The sequence below is a fragment of the Myodes glareolus genome, chromosome 12, assembly GCF_982192425.1.
Source record: "Myodes glareolus chromosome 12, mMyoGla1.1, whole genome shotgun sequence".
Classification (NCBI taxonomy): Eukaryota; Metazoa; Chordata; class Mammalia; order Rodentia; family Cricetidae; genus Myodes; species Myodes glareolus.
The window spans coordinates 66,164,982-66,185,516 of NC_142037.1; the positions used below are offsets into that span (position 1 = coordinate 66,164,982).

Genomic DNA, 20,535 nt, shown 5'->3' on the forward strand with positions numbered 1-20,535 from the left:
ACACATTGTGAAACAATATAAGGATGAGGAGTCTTATGTTCGGGGTGCGATAGTCCTCTGACGTCTCTATGAAATGTTCCGCATGTGGGATTTCTATAATGGATTCCTTCTGATCTGGTCCTAGAATTCGTGCAGATGTTCCCTTCCCAGTTGAGCAGTACAGATGTCTATGGCCCCACGTCCCAAATAGTATGGGGAGGGGTGGAGGGAGAGATTCCTTCTACCCGAGGTTTTATTTTGCTTCTAAAAGCACATTCGTAAGTGGCTGGCTGGGATCCCAGCTTGCCAGTGTCATGTGTTGTGGGTATTAGTTAAAAGAGGGCATCTGGGGCACAGCACCGAAGTTATATGAAGAACTCACCAACAGAGACAGTAGGCCTGTGAATGAGACTGTTTTTGTTGAGCTGGTATTTGTACAAGGCGACACCCTCTTTCACACCGCCTACCTCCTCCCTGCGTGACTCAGTGCTGAGAGAGAAGCCTGTAAGCTGTTCATTAACAGAGTCAAGAGGAGGTGGGAACGGCTCCTAGGAAGCTCCAGGTGCCCATTTGTTTCAGCCAGATCCTCTTGGGGAATCACTGCGGGCCAGTGAGCCAAGAGTCCTCGGTTTCTGCGCAAGAAAGGTAAGCTATGTTCTACTTGCAAAGATAAATACAGCTGCTTTACTTTTCGCGCGGAACTTTCTCTGCTTTCCCTCCAAACGATTCAGATCAGGGCTGTCTGCATTATCTTTGACTTGTTTCCAGTTAAAATTTGATGGCCTCTGAAGAGCATTCTGTGTGCCAGTAGCTCCGCACTTGCAGGTCCTGTGGCTTTTAACTTGGCCGTGGTACATACACATCACGGCATCCCAGAAACGGAGAGCCTGTGAGTTTCCCGTGGGAGCTGGCAGTTTGGGAATTCGGCTTCACATAAAGATAATGAAGCTCCCACTCAGCACTCACTGGTCTGTCTTCTCCAGTGACTATAAAATTGTTTTATAAAAGGATCTTCCCATTTTCATAGCTGATGTTTCTAGTGAAATTTTAAACTTTATTGATGTAAAAATAGCGTCATCTTTTTTTTTTTTCTCAACTGTGACAAACACTGCAAACCCATTCAATCTTATTTTCTTCAAATAAAAAAATGGGACGGACCCAGGAGCGGAGTCAGGATGGGATGGCGTGGAGATATGTGGTTCTTCACGGGTGTCTGTGAGGACTTCGCTGTTACAGTCTGAAGTTCTGAATTAGCCTGAGAATAAAGTATGCATAGGCAATTTTCAACCTCTCTGCCCATCTTACTCCTGGAAAAGCAGCTGGCTTGTCTGACTCATTTTTTTTTCCTTTTACCACTTCTGTTTATGATACAGAGTAGTGGGAATGAACTCCAGCATGTAGTAGCAGCCCTTTCTCCTGCAAACCCGGCTCTGTTTAAGAGCTAGAGCTTTCATTGCTTTCTTAAGTCTCGGGAGCTGGACGAGCCAGTGCTCAGTTCCCAGAGGTTTACTGACGAGTTTGATGGCTTGGTTTGTCTACATGTTTAGGACAGAAAGCCCCAGGATAGCATATGCGGCGTGCAGTTTTGTTTTTCATGAAGTTGAAAACTGTCTCCCTCTTCTGTACAGGATGACACAGATAAGCCTTCCTGATATTGCCTATGTTCTAGTACCTAAAATTTTGGGAAAGCTAACCATTTAAGAGTTTACCAAGACATTTGGATTCTAAATGTCAAGATATGCAGATAATGCATGGGAACAGGTCATAAGTTTACAGAAATTTAGGTATATGTAAATCTTAGCATCTTATTGGTATAAATTTTCAACTGGAAGGAAACTATGAATCTAGTCCAGTTTTTGCATTTTCTTTTAAGAACTTCCTTATTACCATTATTATTGTTAGTGTGTGTGCGTGTTTCTGTACGTTTGTGATACGTGTGTGAGTATGGGCGTGTGCATGCCACAGCACGTATGTGGAGATCAGAGGACAACTTTCGGGAGCCATTGCTCTCTCTCCACCTGATTATGGCAACATCTCTCTTCTGTTTCTGCTGTGCGGTATATGACAGTCTAGCTGGCCCCCGAGCTTGAGGGCAGTCCCCCTGCCTCTGCCTCTCAGTTCACTGCAGGGGAGCTTAGACTGCAGACATATGCTACCACACTGAGTGCTTTTAATTTGGTTTTCAGGGATCAAATCAGGTCTTTAGGCACTGAGCCACCTTTGAATTTTCAAGATGAAGAAAACAAAGACTAACTATTAGGCAACATCCCAGGCCTGGAGTAGCAGAACCAGAACGTGAAGTCAGATCTCTGTCAATCGTCTTATTAGATCGTCTCAATGACTTCTCAGATTTCTTTCACATAAAAGGTAGTAACGAAACGAACTATACACTATAGAAGGACCACAAGTGATCTGTAAATAAGAGTGTCCTTGCCCAGCAATATATGCCAAAGCTCTTATCATGTATGTGGTGTGATTTTGACACAGAAATACATTTTTATTTTGTGGCATTTGAACTTGGCCTGTTTATTTTCTAATATTTATAGGGTTAAACATTAAGTGCCAACAGCCCCTTGGCATGAAGCTGTCTGGTAGATACGTGCAGGTTATGATTTGACCCCCTCAGTCAGCATCATCTACACCCAAGCTGCCATTCCTTAGGCTCTGTTTCTTGACTGTCAGACTTCTGATTGCTCTTCTTGAGAGACTCCCATTCCTGGGAACTTCATAAATGCTTTGCATGATTGAGTACATACGGCGGAATGAACTACGTAGAGTCTCCCAGGCAGTCAGCTCAAGATAACGTGATTTCAGATAGCATCTGGTGTAGTGGATCCTTCAACCCCAAACATTCTTTAAAAGCAAGGAGGTGAGATTCTTCGCCCAGGAGTCTTAGGGAGAAATTGGCGTTGTTTCCTCCCAGCTTCCCTTCTGGCAGTAGCCTGCTTCTCAGCCACTTGTGGATATTTTTCTGTTTTCTCCTCTCAAGAACTTTGGAATGAATAAAGGTGGCAGATATTAGTTCCTATACACCCATCTGCAGCTGCCCGGTGTGCCCCGTTTGCTGTGGTGCAAATCTGTTATGGTTTCCAGATTTGGGCGTGGCTCTTCCTCAGGTGCGTGCTTTGCAGATGACAGCTTCATTGATGATGCTTGTGTTTTATGTCAGTTGTCAGATTCTTTAAAGAGTTGGATTGCCTTTTCATTGTGATCATTACTCAGGAGAGTGAATGCTGTAGCTGTGTGTTAAAGGCCAGTAGGTTTGTATCCAGACAAGAAAACCAATAGTCCTGACTAGTCTTTGTCACTGCACACTCAAGAACGCTAAGAATCAAAATAACTTATCCTTGTTCTCTTAACCCAATGTTCTTGGCTCTAAAATATTAGCAAATCTCTTCTGTGTGGATGTTACCCTAGAAGACAGTGAACTAGTTACCAAGTTCAATGCAGTGCACACATCCCAGGAGACTGCAGCAGGCTCCTCGACGGGACATAAGAATTACATGATAAGCTGGTATGAATACATAAAAAAACTAACTTCACTGAAGAGGTCTATGGAAAACTACCCGCATAAGCCTGTTTCCTTTCTGCTCATCATTAGGGATGCTGTGTGCAAAAGCTTAGAAGACATCTGTGTGCAAAAAGTTCAAAGGGGCTGTCCCCCAGTTGGCTTGGCCTTGAATCAACTGGAACTAGAAATGGTCCATGATAGGACTCAGATGAGAGGTAATTTTTGTATGATTGAACACTGTTAATGGGTATTAAACCAGGGTCTCTGTCGGATGAAATGGACAATTGTCCCAGTAATCAAGATATCACTTAGATGAAACATGAAGCTACCCAGCAACAAGGATCAGGAAAGTTTCATGTATTGGTTCAAGAACCATCAGAAAGTAAATTTTATGTGAGAGGGTTATAGAGATACAGAACATTGGAGGCATTCAGAGATCTAGATAGCAAAAGATTTTATTTGTGCAAAAATTTGAGTTCCTTTCATCACCAATAGGCAGATTCCCATTGTAAGCTTGGGCTCTCAGCCCGAGAGAAAACAAATGACCCATTCCTAACCCTCCTAGCAGGCAAGGTTGAGACCAGCTGAGAAGTTCACTGGGTGAGACTCAACAGAGATGTTTATTGTCGCAAACCCATTTTCAAATTAACCTATATCAAAATAGAAATAAATTGCTAAGACACCTATAAATATCTATTTGCCTTTCCCTTCCCTAAGATTTTGTGGTTTGGGGGGTGATAATAGCTCTTTAAGGATAGTTCTTCTCTTTACAAGTCTGTAATTATTGGCTCCCTCTTATTCTTCTTTTAAAAATAGTTTTACAGACGTCATTCTCTTCCTGTTTGTGGGATACTGCCTGTCACAGTAATTTCCAAAGAACAAAATACCCAGGGCTTCTTTCTAAACCAAGGAGCATACCACTCAGGCCAATGCCTTTACACCGGTTTCTAAAACACATCCGCCGCACTTTTTTCTACTTCCCATTCTACAGATATTTGTCCTAGGCAAGTGTTCGCTTTTCAAAATGTCAGCCATTCCCATAAATGCATGAGGAGTTCCCTAAATTAGAAAAGGATTCTGGAGTCGCTAACCTATCCAATTGCTCCTCTCTGCTGATCTCCTAATACTTTGGTGCCATTGGGCATGAACATCTGCTTTGCCTCATGCAGCTGTTGTCTCTTCCCAAGAGTTCGCTGCAAAGAGGCTGTTATTCTATTCGCCGTACCCAGTAACTGGTCACTCACTGCCCCCTTTAGTTTGCCATTTCTAAAACAGGAGCTTGGGTATTAGGTTGGTCTGAGTTTGAACCCCCACTGTGTAATTCACCAGCTGTGTAACCCCAGGCGAACCATTCATCCTGAGATAATGGTCTCTTAAAGCCTGTCCTAGCTTTCTGTAAAATGACTCTGATGTTACTTTAATCACAGCAATCACATTAACTGCTCTTTGTTGGCCGTGATAGGACACCATAGCCAAGTAACTTTAAAAAGATAGAGTTTATATTGGTTTAGAGTTCTGGGCGATAAGAGTTCCTGATGGCATAGTGGAGGCATGGCGCTGGGGTAGGAAGCAGAGAACTCACAACTTCGAAAATAACCATGAAGGAAAGAGAGCAAAGTGGAAGTGGGTCAGACTTTTTCAACTCAACGTCCACCCCAGGGATGTACCTCCTCCTGAAGACGGAACCAACCCAAGCATTTCTAAATAGCCCCATATCTAGGGACCAAGTCCTCAAGTACACGAGCTTGTGGGGAGCCTTTTCACTCAGACGATCACATTCTACTCCCCAGTTCTCAGTGTCATGGCATTTCATGTAGTTATGGAATCAGGATAATCACTGTGAACTACCGACCTAAAAATGTGTGAGTCTTAAATGAGATGATGTGCCCACCACAGAAACTGTTACCCGAGGACACAGGGTTATTTGCCTTGCCTTTTCCATTTCCTTCCTTTATCCTCTGTTGCGTTAATCTACTTTCAGCTTCACGTTTTTTCCTCTTCCGCTTCACCTTTCATTTGTTCCCTCTCTGTAACCCTTCATCCATCCAGTCTAAGTTTTTATTTTCACAATGCTAAGAGAAAGCTAGCAGAAAGAGAAAAAGATATTATTCCCCCAGTCAAGAGGCGTTGTATCTTTGGGTAAGATTTTTAAAGTCTGTTTTAGTGAGAAGGCCCAAAGATGAAAAAAGAAATGGTTGCTGAACTGGGAGGAGGCCTAGGGAATTCCAGACACCGAGGGAGTTCAAGATAGACAAGGGAAGCAGTTAACTGATGGACATTTAAGTTGTCCTGGGAAATGTCACTAGTAAAGACATAAAATTCCAGGTATGTAGCTCAGGGCTGCAATGCTTGCCTAGCATGCGTGAAGCCTTGGACTGAATTCCCACACAAATAACTGGAACAAAAAGAACGTGGACAGAGTGCAGATTTAAGGAGCAGGGAGATAGGGTGTCTAAAGCATCAAGAACTGAGAAGTTTGGATGGTTTCTTAATTCACAGATTAAGAGTGATTTCTTCTAAACCCCAAGGACAGATGTCTTTGGGCAGAGCGCACAAACAGTGGATGTGAAGGACCGCCTTCTGGTGTTGAGCCACAGAGAGGAAATAAAAGATTGGCTGGTGGCTGGCAGTTTTATATACTTGCTTTACTTTGACTTTGTTTTGTTCTGTTTATGTTATTGTCCTTGAGAATTTTGGCTTCATGGTTAGAATTCAAAACTTAGGCTTTGGAAGTTAAAGAAGATTTAACCTTGAATGTTAAACACTACATCTATGGCTCTCTAAACTATAAGTGACTATGGGTACGTGGGCACTGTGGCAAGAACACTAGATTTAAAATGAGAATTTCTAGTTCAGAACTCTGGTTGGCTATGAGATCCTGGATCCCGTCTCTGAGTTTTTGTCTCCTCAGTTGCAAACTGTAGTTCACAATACTGACAAACCACAATGTTCTTGCAAGGACTTTGGAAATTTCCACATTTAAATATAGTTGCTTTCCTGAGGTCCCAAAACCTGGGAACTGGAGGCAACTTCTGGGGTCCAGCGTGGGCTTCATGGTAAGACCTTGTCTCACAGAAACGGAAGTAAGACCCCGTCTCACAGAAACGGAAGTAAGACCCCGTCTCACAGAAACGGAAGTAAGACCCCGTCTCACAGAAATGGAAGCGGAGTCGCACAGCTGCTGACGGTGCCACTGCCCCACACAGACTCGGGCAGCAGCTATTTGAGGAGATTCATTATTCTCCCAGGAGACTATACACCTTGCTGCAATGAGACTGGAAGATGGCACTTAAGAAAAAGCCCACTTAGATGAACCAAGGCTACTAAAGTGGTCTGAGCTGGTTGGATGTCGAGTGACTTAATTTAACCTAGGCAATTCCAATCCTTAAAAAGTAATTCCATTAAAGAATTCCTTAAAAATACGATTTTGCTGCAGTTAATTTTTTTATTTCTATTTTATTTTTTAAACCTCTTTTTAACTTTACATACCAATCTCAGTTTCTCTTCCGCCTCTCCTTCCACCTTCTCCTCACTCTGCCGCCATTCACTCCTCAGAGAGGATAAGGTCTCCCATGGGGAATCAACCAAGTCTGCCACATCATGTTGAGGCAGGACCAAGACCCTACCCTCTGTATCTAGGCTGAGCAAGGTATCTCTCCATAGACAATGGGCTCCAAAAAGCCAGTTCATGTGCTAGGGATGAATCCTGGTCTCACGCTGCAGTTATTTTTTAACATTCAATTTGAGAGTCTTGTGATTTACAGAACATTCCCCAAACATCATTTTTTAACAAGCATATTCTTCACAATGTATGTTGTTGGAAAAACTGCTTAAGAACTATCTGTCCATTAAAAAGATGTCGCTTTCTATCCTGGGCAGAATAGAAGAGTTCCATTGCAGTCGAGTGCCTGAGGAGGTGGAACTGGAGGAGAGGGTCTTGCGTTACAGAGGCATTAGAAGCATCTAGAAATGGCTCTGGACCAGCAAATGGACTGATCAAAGAAGGAGGCAGGTTGATGAGGGCTAGCTGAGGAAAGTTATGTGGGACAGACAGCAAGACAGACAGAGAAAAGTCCACAGAGCAGACCTCTGCTCACTTTCAACCACTGAGCAGGCAACCATTATTTTAGTAACACTGAAACCAAAAAGGAAAACAATCATTTCTGCAGTATCATGTTGAATGAGCGATGGGCCGCTTCCCGCTGCCCGCCCTGCTAGCTTTACCCGAAATAATTACATGGAAACTGTATTCTTTTAAACACTGCTTGGCCCATTATATCTAGTCTCTTATTGGCTACTATTACATATTGATTCAACCCTTTTCTAATAATTAGTATGTCACCACGAGGTCATGGCTTACTGGCATAAGTCTAGCCAGCATTCATCTGGGGAAGGGGAATCATGGTGTCTGCCTCACTGCCTTCTACCTCCCAGCATTCTGTTCTGTCTACTCCACCCACCTATGTTCTGACCTATCAGGCCAAGCAGTTTCTTTATTAATTAACCAATGAAAGCAACACATAGAAACAAGGCCCACCTACATCAGTATCATTCATTTTTTCATTTCAGAGGAAAAACAGAATTCTTAATGAACTATTATGACCTGAACATAGCATGCAATGCATCCTCCTTTGTGATCTAGGTTGTATCCATGGCAGCATTAGTTTTGGAAATGCAAAGGAAGCATTGCTCAGCAGTCTGGCAGCAGGATGGCCCAAGGGGAGCAGCGTTATCATGACATCTTTGGCTTTATTGTGGTAGGTGCTGAGGCACTCCTGGCTGAGCTGTCTGAAGATGCTGGAGTTGCCTTTATTATTGTTGTTACCCCCAACCACCCTTCCACTGCTGCTCATCTTTCGCTGTACCAGAGTAGTTCCCTGCATGCATTATATTGGCCTTATCAGATAGCACTTTCGAGTTTATATAGAATCACTCACTGTGTTATCGTCATACACACTTAATTACAGCTCCGTTTCTCCACTCACTGTGATCTGTGCAGGTTACAACCTGGACTCCTATAATTAGAGATAATAGTACCCATCTGAGAAAACTAAATAAGATCGTGCACTTGATCGCAGGAACTGCCACATGGCACCAACTCACCAAGTGGCCCTTTTTGCTAAAAGCCTAGATCACAGATCTATATGCTGTTCACCAAGACAAGAATCATGACTCTCTACCGACCTCTGTCAGATGTTAAACCTATTGTGTTCCATACATCTTAGGAACATGGAAGGAGAGCACCAGGCTTGAGTAATAAACACAATTTAATTTCTAATAACAGGAGCTTTGCTGTTCTAGAAGGAAAAGTTTAAAGACAGGTAATCCGTGATACTCGTGGTAGCTTTATGACACTGTCAAGTCCAAGATGGGCACTCCTACCTTCAGAGCATCTGGGAGTGAAAAGGGACTTTCTTTCTACTTTGATAGCCTGAGCTATAAGTGTGTCCACCTGTAGCTTCAATAGAGGCTGAGAAGTGTGGTTTTGCCTGTAAGTAAGGGGGTTGAGGAAAATGGGTACTAGAGAGACCACCATTATGTGTCATGAGTCTCTGACAACATCCTGATTACCTGTGTCTGGGCTTTTCCTTTTCAACCCTCCCCATGTGCCCAGGGCTTCTCTGATGGCCCCTGAAATGCCAGAAGAATTGCACAGTTAAAAACATGTGAGCAGGGAGGGGGGAGGAGCTTGAACTACCCACAGGGCGGGAGACCCTGACTGCTCTTGGGAATGGAGAGGGAGTGGGGGGAGTGGGAAGGGGTTGGGAGGAGGGGCGGAAATGGAGACTTTTGTATTTTAATAAACTTTGAGAAAAAAAAAAAAACATGTGAGCAGTATTTTTAATTAAAAAAGAAGCAGCCATGGTATCCCGAGAGTGTTTCTTTTTCTTTTTCTTTCTGTGCAAGGACTCTACCACTGAACAGGGTCTGCAGTCTTCTTTTAATGTTTTGTTTCTTTAAAATTTGAGACACTCACTTCCAGGCTGGTTTTGTATACGCTCGACGGTCCAAGCAGGGTCTTGTTTTTTGACCATAAAAATTCATTTTAAAAATAAAGAAACATGATATGGTCTGACGTATGAGACCCATATACCGAGTGACTTACCAGCTGACAAAAGACATGATGGATATAGTACTTGACACGCGCCTAATAAAAGTGCGGACACTGAGCAGAGGCACATTTGTCAGCATCCTTTTTACAGGAGCTCGGGGCTTCCATCTTCCACAGCGCTGCATCCCCAGTTCATCAGGTTTGCAGCCAGGGTCGGGTACTATGCAGGGCTGGGTAAGATCCTGACCGAGCCACATCGTCAACTTTTTACAGAGTATTACATACACGACAAAACAAAAGACCAGGAATTGCCTCTTCCTTTCACATTTAGGACTAACTCCAACAAGACAAACCCAACATCCTCCTAGAAGGTGTGGCGTTCTCATACTTTCGTAGTGAGGTCTTCTTCAGAAGGCTGGAATAAAGGAGACAGGCGTCTGGTCCAGTTTTCAGTCCTTCATCTCTTCCTCTCTGTTAATGACTGAACTTGGATGTCATGTAAACATTCAAGGGCTCTACCGTAGAACCTCTGGAGTTGTCTAGGAGTAAGCAGTTAAGGGGGAGTCTTGCTCTCTTTTTCTGGATAGGTGGTTTCAGTCTGGTTGCACCTCCCATGGTGTGCAGCTCTCTGGCTCCAAATCCACATAAGCATTTTCTTTCGATTGTCCTTGGTCTCTCGCCTGTGCCCCGCTCAGTCTTCTTCTCAGCCCAGGCATCTGTAGCCTTTATGGCCTCTGGTGAGGAAAGGGGAGAGTTCAGACAATAAGAACAACTTAGATGATTTATAGTAATTTATAATTTATAGAGCACTTTCTTTGTTTTCACAATAACCCTCTAAGCCCAATCTAAGCCCCACTTTGCAGAGACAAAGTAATGACTTGGTCCACGTGGCTAATGAGTGCCCCAGCTGGGACTCAGTCTGAGTGTAAATCACAGCTTAATACTCTCCTCTGAGCCACCACTCAGACTTCATGTGATCCTTGCCCAGTCATCATTTACTATGCCAACTAGGAGTCAGAAAGATTGAAAGACATTGAGAGACAAGTAGGTTATGAGAGTTTGAGAAAAATAGAAAGCTCTGGGGGGGCCTAACAAGAAGCCCAAGATGGGATCCAATTGGGAGAAGAGACAATGACATAGAAATGGGAGGGAAGTATAAAGTACACAAAATTCAATATAAAGATATGTATGTATAAAGATCCAGTAGGCGTTATTAACATTCTAGCAGATGGTAAGACAAATTACAAGACGCAGAAGATTATTGTTCCGAAAGCTAGCATAAGTGGTATGGATAACATGGCACACATAATATGAGATTTATGTGTTTTAAATGAGCACAAGTATGTCCTCTATACATTGAATTTTAAGTTCAATGATATAGGAGTAGATATTTGCATTGTTTAATTGTTTTTAAATAAACTATACCTAGTAAATACTTACCATAATGCACTAAATATTCTACTTATCCAATTTTTACTATAAAAAGGATATATATGATATGTTGTTGTATAGCACACTAACTGAAATATCAGAAAACATAGTACCCAATAGTTACAAGTTTGTTCCCCATGGTAGAATGTTACATTTTCTCACTGTCACACAATCTGCTGAAGCACTTTGTTAATCCACACTTGAGTGGGAGTGGCATTTTTCTCTTGAGTCCCATTCATGTTTTCCTGTAAAATGGGTGACTCTGTTTCCAAACCAAAAGTAGACGTTGGGGTCTGGTCAGGAACCAGGAATCTTAAAGCAAGGATGTTTCTCAGTGGTTGGATGGATATAAGTCCTGATCGACCTGATGTAATTCGGTGAAATACAATCTTACTTCATTTTATGCTGGCGAAGCATGGGGGCAAAATCAGGCTTTCCCTTCATCTCTTATGTGTCTTGTGCCTGCTGACAGGTTTTAGTTTGGGGTTTTTCAGTTGAAAGTTTACTTATATAGCATAACATTTATCCAGTTGAAAGTATAATATTAATTACTTTCATTTACCACTTTGTAATCTAACACCACTGTCTAATTCTGGAAGACCTTTGCCCCAAACTTCCATTAGCAGCATCTTAATTTTCCTAGCTTCTAAAAAGCACAAGTTATTTTTTTTTTACCGAGAGCCTGTCTATTGCTCACATTTCATAGACTATTGCTCGCATTTTATAGACTACTATTCACACTTCATAGACTATTGCTCACACTTCATAGACTATTGTTCACACTTCAGACTATTGTTCACACTTCATAGACTATTGTTTACATTTCATAGACTATTGTTCACACTTCATAGACTATTGCTCACATTTCATAGACTATTGTTCACACTCACAGACTATTGTTCATACTTCATAGACTATTGCTTGCATTTTATAGACATTGTTCACACTTCATAGACTATTGCTCACACTTCATAGACTATTGTTCACACTTCAGACTATTGTTCACACTTCATAGACTATTGTTTACATTTCATAGACTATTGTTCACACTTCATAGACTATTGCTCACATTTCATAGACTACTGTTCACACTCACAGAACACTTCATAGACTATTGTTTACATTTCATAGACTATTGTTCATACTTCATAGACTATTGCTTATATTTCTTTAGTATCTGGTCAGGTTTTTGTGTTGACAGATGTATTATAACCCAGATATTGTTCAAGAAAACCCAGGAAAGGCTCTTCTGTGAAGGTTCGTCTGCAGCAATGATTCCTTGAAAGATTGCCTTGGTTATCCTGATGCATTGTGGGTAGAACTTGCTGGATGCATGAGATGTCACAGTCAGGCAGACCTCCAGCTAGCACTATGTCTCTTCTCTGTCACTCTATCTCCAGGGTACCCATCTAGTCTTTCAGTGACTCATGACCAGCATGATTGCTGGGTGCTCAGGTAAGAGTTGACTTTGCTTGAGAAGTCTGCCTCTGCTGCTGAGCACCTTGGACAAGTTATCCTGTCCCTGAACGTCACACACTTTATCTGAGTGTCGGCAATAATAACAGCTACCTCACAGAGTTCATCTGATGGTGAGAGATAACGCCCATGAGGTACATCCTGCTCTCAAAGCCAGGACTCAGCTAACATATGTTTATGGTATTAGTAATTGCTCTGTGCAGTATGACAGTTGAATACACTCAGGGCACAAATTAGGGGCAGTGTGGCACCGAGATCTTTAACAGACTTCGCTACTTTGGAAAAGCTTCACCATTCCTTTCACAGTCTCTGGGTTGGTTTTCTAGGGATGCCATAGCGAAACACCACACAGAGACGTGGTGAGCTTGACCGCAGAAACGTATTGTCTGGCAATTCTGGAGGCTGGGTGTCCAAAATCAAGGTGTCGGTGTGCTCAGGTTCGCTTGAGTCCTTTCTCCTTGGCTTGCAGGTGAATGGTCCTTGCTACCCCAAAGGCCTTATTTTAATTCCCCCCTCTTGAATGTCACTATCTCCAAATATCACCATAGTCTGATGCAAGGTTAGAGCTCAACACGTGGATTTGGGAGCAGGACTCAGTGTAGGAAATAGCTGGGCAGTGTCCGTGTTATCCTACAGTGGGAACAAAAGAGAAAGCCTGAGCCTTGCTTACTTCAGCCCAGCTTCTTAGAAGAGACAGCCCAGTAAAAAGATAATATATGTCTTTTCTCCACTTGCCCTGTTCCTGGCCTCACAATTGAACTTGTGATCTTCACACAAGTGTTATCAAATATGCATTAAATATGTTAACCATCACAGAATCTTAGTTCAGTCAGATGAGATGTTTCATGTCTTTGTCAGCTAAGAAGAAAAACTTACGAATTCTATTTGGAAACAGGAAATGTGTAAGCCAGGAATCCCAAGAAGTAGGACTAAAGTTGAGGTAAAATTAGTGAATAATTGAGATATGTGTGGTCTTATTTATTTGTGTGTGTGTGTGTATGTGTGTGCGTGTGCACAGGTGCCTGCCACACTTGTCACTGCATGCATGTGGAAGTCAGAGGACATTCCCTGGCAGTCAGGTCTCTCCTTCCACCATGTAGATCCTGAGGATTGAACTCAGATCATCAGGCATAGCGGCAAGCACCTTTGTCTTCTGAGCCATTTCAATAACCCTATGCTTGTTTTTAGGTTTCTCTCTACTCCATTTTCCTAACATAGTTTGTCAAGCTCCAATAGAGCCAGCCAGGGACTGTCCCACGCCCACTGAAGACGGATTTGCTCATGTTCAGACCTGTCCTACCCCTTCCTAACTCTCCATCCCTTTCCTGTTTTCGCTCTGTTTTCCAAAGCAAAACAATAAAGGCATAAAGAGTTATTAAGTACCAATAGAGTCTGGCAATGATTTAACACTGTACATGTGTCCTCATTTGGGTCTCACAACAGCTTGACTTTGCCTAATTTGTAGATGAGGAACCTGAGGTGTGAGGTCCCAAGGTGACTCCAAGCTTAGGAAGGCAGTGGCTGTGGTTGTTGCTGTAAGCCTGGTATATGGTTCCTTGGAAATAGTGTATGAGAGGAAAGTGGGTGTCTGTGACTTGTAGCAGGTGTAGCCTCAGGAGCAGGAAGTGAGGGATGGAGAGGCAGACAGAAGAAGCTGAACAAGGATATGGTTTGTGCCAACCGAGCTTCGGTGAGACCCCCTAGTAAACCCGCGCATGTTATCCTCACGGAATTGCCTCTGCCTTGAAGAGTGGGACTGACATTTTAGCCTGAGTCAGCTATTTCCAGGTTACACGGATGTGCCCTTATGGCTATGACAATACCAACGGATGCAGGTTTGACACCAAAAGATGGAGGCAGAGAACTTAAGAACCTCCAAGCTAATCTTTAACAGATAATAGTGCACTAAACAGCACTTAGAGTGTAACAAGGTATTTTTTCGGTGAACATTATTCATTTAATCATCATCACAATAACCTTATGAAGAAGGTGACAAATTTCCTTATCCCTGTTTGGTAGGGAAAGTTAAGGGTTCTGACTGTAGAATATGATACCATGGACCTTAAATTTACTTCTTGGTTAAGACTGGATGGTCCTCCGAGTTCAGTATGTTACCTGGTGGGATGAAAGTCACAAAGGAGACCCATCTAGTGTGACCAGTTGCCCACATTTGCCGAGGACTTTTGTGGATCTAGAGCTCTAAACCCCACTTTCAAGGTAACCTAGGACTACTAGGCCCAGCGCCTGAAGTCTGCAATGCTCAAAGATTCAAGGAAGGCTTCTCATTTTAACTTCTTTTAAGAACAGGAGAAAAATGCAACTGTAATAATGATGACCATAAACACTGCAGCTGCTCCTAACTGTGGTCAGGCTGACATAGTCACTAAGGACCTGTTTTCATTTATTTATTTCTTATGTGTGTCTGTGTACGCTTGTGCACATGCGTGGAGGCCAGAAGACAACTTTGGGAGTCAGTTCTCTCCTTCCGCCCATTTGACTGCAGATTATGGGGCTTGAATCCAGGTCATCTGGCTTGATGGCACTTGCTTTTACCTGCTGCGCAATTATGTTGACTCCCAGCAAAAATATTTTTTAATACATGTGTAAATATAAGAAGGAGCTTCTAGGGGACAGCTTCAGACATGGAAGAACTGAGATTGGGGTCATATTAAGCCCTTTACACAATAATGGTGGCTGGTCACGGCTAAGGAACTTGGAGATCTCCCCAGGGATGGTTGTTGAAAACCGCCAGTGTTTCCTAGATCTGGAACTTCTGTGCATCTTCCTGCTTCCCCTCTCATCAGTTGCCTGGGTTATTTTGATTTTGGAAGGAATTGGTAAGCCCGTCTGAAGGCCTTCCCCTGTGCCATGTGACTAGTCCAATGTCTCCTGTTCGTTCACCATGACCAGACCCTTGTCTGTCTCATTGCGCTTCCTCTGCTCCTAGCTCAGGGCCAGGCACAATGCAGATCCTCAGTGGGCATGCATGGACTGAGTAAATGAATCAATTAAAAACTGAATTTAATTATTTGCTTATTTTATAGCCCTGGGGATGTGAAACACTCTAAGCCTCATTTTTTCCATGTATAAAATATTAATAAAAAAAATCCTTGGAACAGATATACCCTCAAATTCTTGGAACGTACTTTATGTAACATTTGTTATACTTGTAGGCTTTGCCACTGTCATTGAAAAATGTATCTTAGCAATTAAATTGTTCCTTAAGGTTCTTAATATCATTACTTTTTTTCTTTCATCCCCATTTTTTTTTTTTAATTTTAGATCTTCACTGGAATCCAGCATGTCGAATTTTTCCTCGAGAAAAAAGTCTCCTACTGGAAACGGTAATACAGATAATGTTTACTAAAATATTATAAAACCCTTTAAATATAAGAAAAACAACTCATAGATCATAAGTTTTACTATAGATATCTGTTGTTTACAATGGCCTTACTATATTAGCTTTGCTTAAGTTAGGTATCCTTTTTTTTTTTAAGTAAGAATGAGGGATGGGGAGAGGAATGTGATGTAGATCTAGTACTCATATGTGAAATTCTTTAAAATATTGAAATACATTTTTAAAAATGTTGTAGTTTCCACTTATGCCATTATAATTTAAAAAGTTTTAAAGATGACCATAAACACCCTTTGGAGGGCGGTCTGTGCCCTGGTGTCTGTGAGATTCATGAACTAAGTCCTGTGTAATCAATTTACAGTGTGTTTCTAAGGCACATTAGTATTGAGCAGATTATGAGGCTGGGTTTGTCTCAGCATGGTGATCCTGCATTCTCTGGGCTCCAGATGGGGCCTCCTGAGGTGCATTGGCAGTTTCGGTTGGCACCCAAGCAGTTTTATTTGTTATCTTTGGTGCTGGGGTGTGGGATTTGTTCTTTCTTGCTGAGGCACCCTGCTGCTAGACTTGCCAGCCCAGATGAGGCCAATGAGATGCTCTCTCAAGACCTTCTGGTTAACGCCCCACACTCAGCTTCCCTCTACAGCAACTGTTCCTGTTTCTCTTGGTAGATGCGAAGAGCACCCAGGGGGCTGCACTGAGACAGCAGGGCTTTCATGATGTGAACAAAAGAAGGGCTTTCTTGCAGGATAACAGCTGGATAAAGAAACGTCCTGAGGAGGAAAAGTAAGTGTGCTGAGGGAAGGATGGATGGATGGATGAATAGCTGGGTGGATGGGTGGAAGATGGATGGACGGATGGTGGATGATGGATGGATGAATGGATGAATGTGTGGATGGATGATGGATGGATGGATAGATGATGGATGGATGATGATGGATGGATGGATAGATGATGGATGGATGATGATGGATGGATGGATAGATGATGGATGGATGATGATGGATGGATGATGATGGATGGATGGATAGATATATGTATGTGTGTATGTATGGATGGATGGATGGATGGATGGATGAGCGGTATCTCTGCTTGAAAGATATGATCATGTAAAAAGCAAACCTTTCCCACTAAAGTGCTTGACTACATAGTCTAATTTTTATAAGATTTAGTAAGCATAAATCAGTTGTACCACATTCTTAAGAAAATCTGCACTCTTAAAAACAAGCATTTACATACAAAAGAATGTGAGCTATTACAGAGGAGAGCATGATTGTCACCTAAAATAGGTGTAAACTGAAAGGAAGCAAAACGTCCCTGTTTCCCAAAAGGCAGCAGTTAATCTCCTCTATGTTGCATTGATCATGTCAGTAACTTATTTAATTTGCAAATATAAAATAATAATTCAAACTTCTACATGCATAAGTAAAATCAGCAAGCTCACTTCAGACCCATCTGACCATCTACCTCTAGGTGGCCGGGAGAGTGGACCTTATTTAAGGGCAAGCACTAGCAGAGTTTCAATGTCTTTGAGCATTGCTTCTGCAAGCTGTGTATTTAATATTTAAATCTTGTCATCATAGCTTTATGTAGCTTGTCTTTCTCTGTCCCACTAGCCAGCCCCCAAATCACTACATGGAGACTTCTTAACTAATTGCAAAAGCTCGGCAAATAGCTTATGGCTTATTTCTAACTGGCTCTTATAGCTTAAACTAAACCATTTTTATTTATTTACATTCTTCCATGTGACTCATGGCTTGCTACCGCACCTCCCACCTGTCATGCTTCCTCCACATCTCCTCATGACTCCATCCTTCTTCTTCCCAGCATTCTCTCTGCCCTGAAAATCCTACCTAGGATTTTATTGGTCATTCAGCTTTTTGTTAAACCAATCAGAATAACACATATTCATGGTGGACAAAACAATAATTACATAGCAGATTTACAATAGATATCCATATAACCCAGATCCATCTTTATCATTAATTAGTTATGAATTACAAATTATGCATATCTACAGATACATTTTCTGATTTTGTTACGTGTTAAACTTTGTGTTAGGTGTCTGGTACATGAAGTATCACTAAGCCTTATAAATGTATGAGATATGTTTTATAATCTCATTTTATAGGAGAGAAAGCTAGCTCTCAGAAGCTGTGTAATTTGGTCAAATGACACACAGCTGTTAAGTAGCACAACTGACATTTTAACAAGATCCATTGTCTTTCCATTATACCAGTGTCTTTTAAACAGAGGCAATTTTACCTCAGGCAATTTGGGAGATATTTTTGGTCATGGAATTGGGGAATATACCTGACACTTAGTAAGTAGAGGTTCAAAGTATTGACAAACATCCTGAAGTGTGCAGAATAGGCTCCGTAGCAAAGACTTTCAAACATACCATGTTAGCAGCCCTAAGTTGAGAAACTGCATTTTGGGGTACTTATTCTGACTTTTACACACTATCCAGACCTTATTGGAGGAACATACTTGTGACTGGCAATAAGTAGTAAAAGTGTCTGTTGCCTTCTGCTCTTGTATCTTATTCATTTAAGGACTCCAGTGGTGTGTAGAGATGTAACCACCCTTAGACTGAGCACAGTTGGACAACAAGCACTCCCTCCCACGGATATGCCCTTAGCTCTTCCGTGAGAGAACTTCTCTTTTTCTGTAGTGGCTGTGTGCTAACAAATGTCCATAATAAAATTTGGCTTCCAAATATTTGTGTAGATGGATGACGGTAGAGATGTCTCCGGTAAGTCACAGTTGATAGGAATGTTGATCCTATGCCAAGCAAGCCTCCCTAATCAGGCCCAGGGAAGTCAGGTTGGACAGCACGGTAGATGCTGAGTGATGGGAATATTGTGGCTCCCGTGCTTTGCAGGCTCCCGCTGGCTCAGTTCTGGGCTGTGCATTATGCTTTGTTCTCGGGGAAGAACGTGTCCGGTGCCTGCTGTGCTTTTTGAAGTTTCTCAGAAGGATGCCAGGGAAGAAGGGAACTTTCTCTTGGTAGCCTTCTGAGGGTGTATGCTTTGCTAGGTTTTTCAGTTTCTCTGCTCACCTTTCTTTTTAATTATCTGCTGTAGCTTCTTTTACAGCTTTATTTAGCATAGCTCCAGAATGTTGAGCAATATTGATGGAGCCCGACCAGAGAAAATGTGGTGTTTCAGGTTTGGGGGGTTGGCAGGAAGAAACTCAGGTACTTGTCCTCTGCTGGTGTCAAGGCCATTGCTAGGAAATGATGCCTGCTAGGTCATACCTACTCTGCGAAGTGAGAAGGGCATAGCTTTGGCAACTCGTGTGTAAAAGTCTATCACGGTGCTGACTGTAAAGAGAACAGAGGACAGGAAATTAAGACCAGGGTCCTTTGTCCCTTGATAATCATGTGATTTTAGAAAAGCCACAAAATCTCTGTTGAATGCCCTCATATGCTGACTAGCATAAACTCTCTTCCCCTCCTAATTTAATAGGTATCTTAGGTCACATAAAGCATTCTCACGGTTCAAAGATGGGCTTCCTCTCCTACAAACGATCAGTCTCCCTCACTTGAAGCTTTAGTTCTTGTTTCCCCACATTTTTCAAAGGCCAATGAATGATCAAATCTATGAAATGTGCCGGCATAATAGACTTAATTAAACCTGAAGGATGTTTACAGGAAACCTTTGTCTTCTCTCCTTGTGGGAAAGAACTGATAGACACAAAACCAATGGTCTTATGCTCCCATACTCAGGTTAAAAAGAAAACAAAACCAATCACAACAAGCAAGGCACTGACTCATTGTTGGGCCATGTGGAGATCTCATGGGACAAGGGGCCTTTGTGCTGTCAAACTTTCTGCATTCCACTCTCCTCCTGCAATCTGTGGCTGGCTAATTTAGATTTATGGCTCTGCTTTTAGGCACGGAGTAACACAAATTAACCTTGCCTGAAGTTGGAAACTCGCTCCCCGCCTCTCTCATGTAGTGCTTAGCAAACATTATGGTCATGTTTGATGTAACTTAATTTGGGTCTTTCTCTGCAGAGATGAGAATTATGGCAGGGTGGTGCTCAACCGGCATAACTCCCACGACGCCTTGGACAGGTGAGTGCTTCCAACAGTTACATCAGTTAACACAAAGTTGGAGGTGTAGAGAGAAAACTTGTTCAAGTCAGGTGAACAGTTGTAGCTACCCTTGGGCTTCCGTCAACACACACACAAGGAAAGGAGAATCTGGAGTACCGTCAGGGCCTTCTTCCAGAAAACTGTCCTGTGTCAGCTCTCAGAACTGTGGCTGGGAGAAGACTCACAAACTTTCTCATCCCACTCCACCGACAGGGAGAGAAAGGGCTCTCATACATCATGAGAAGACATCATGATACTTAGAGAAAAGAAGGCTAAAAGTAGCTTCCAAGTGCATGTGCTATGTGGGACATTGCTTTTATAAAAGCCATGGGCTTGTGGAAAAACCTTGACTTATCTGTGTTATTGAGTGGACTAACAAGTTCAAGTCAACAGGGGAATTCAGATAAAACGAGGAATCTCAATGTGAACATTCTCAGATCCATCGGACAGATAATACTCTCATTGGCACAGTCTTGTGCTCACAGGCTTAGGGACAGCCACACCTTAGAAGAACCTAAATATTTATCACTGTCAAGTTTCATCTGGTGCAGTGGTTTGTATCTGTGTACCAGTTAGAAGCTTTTGGTAAAGGAGTGTGAATTAAAAATAAAATAATCAAGTGTATACCATGAA

General features: G+C 42.3%; 1 protein-coding gene across 11 annotated transcripts in view; it reads left to right on the forward strand.

Annotated features, from left to right (window-relative positions):
• The first annotated feature begins 397 nt into the window (after positions 1–397).
• Positions 398–20,535, forward strand: part of Scel (sciellin) — a 96,489-nt gene continuing 76,351 nt past the window's right edge. For 2 of the 11 annotated variants that reach the window (XM_087912294.1, XM_087912301.1), the window contains exons 1-4: positions 399–624; positions 15,732–15,793; positions 16,473–16,587; positions 19,822–19,881. In XM_087912294.1, the coding sequence (XP_087768420.1) occupies positions 15,751–15,793; positions 16,473–16,587; positions 19,822–19,881 (218 nt within the window). In that variant the 5' untranslated portion in view covers positions 399–624; positions 15,732–15,750. Of the gene's footprint in view, positions 625–3,683; positions 3,706–8,224; positions 8,248–15,731; positions 15,794–16,472; positions 16,588–19,821; positions 19,882–20,535 lie in introns of those variants that run through there. The other 9 variants (XM_087912299.1, XM_087912300.1, XM_087912291.1 and 6 more) reach the window with 7 other exon arrangements.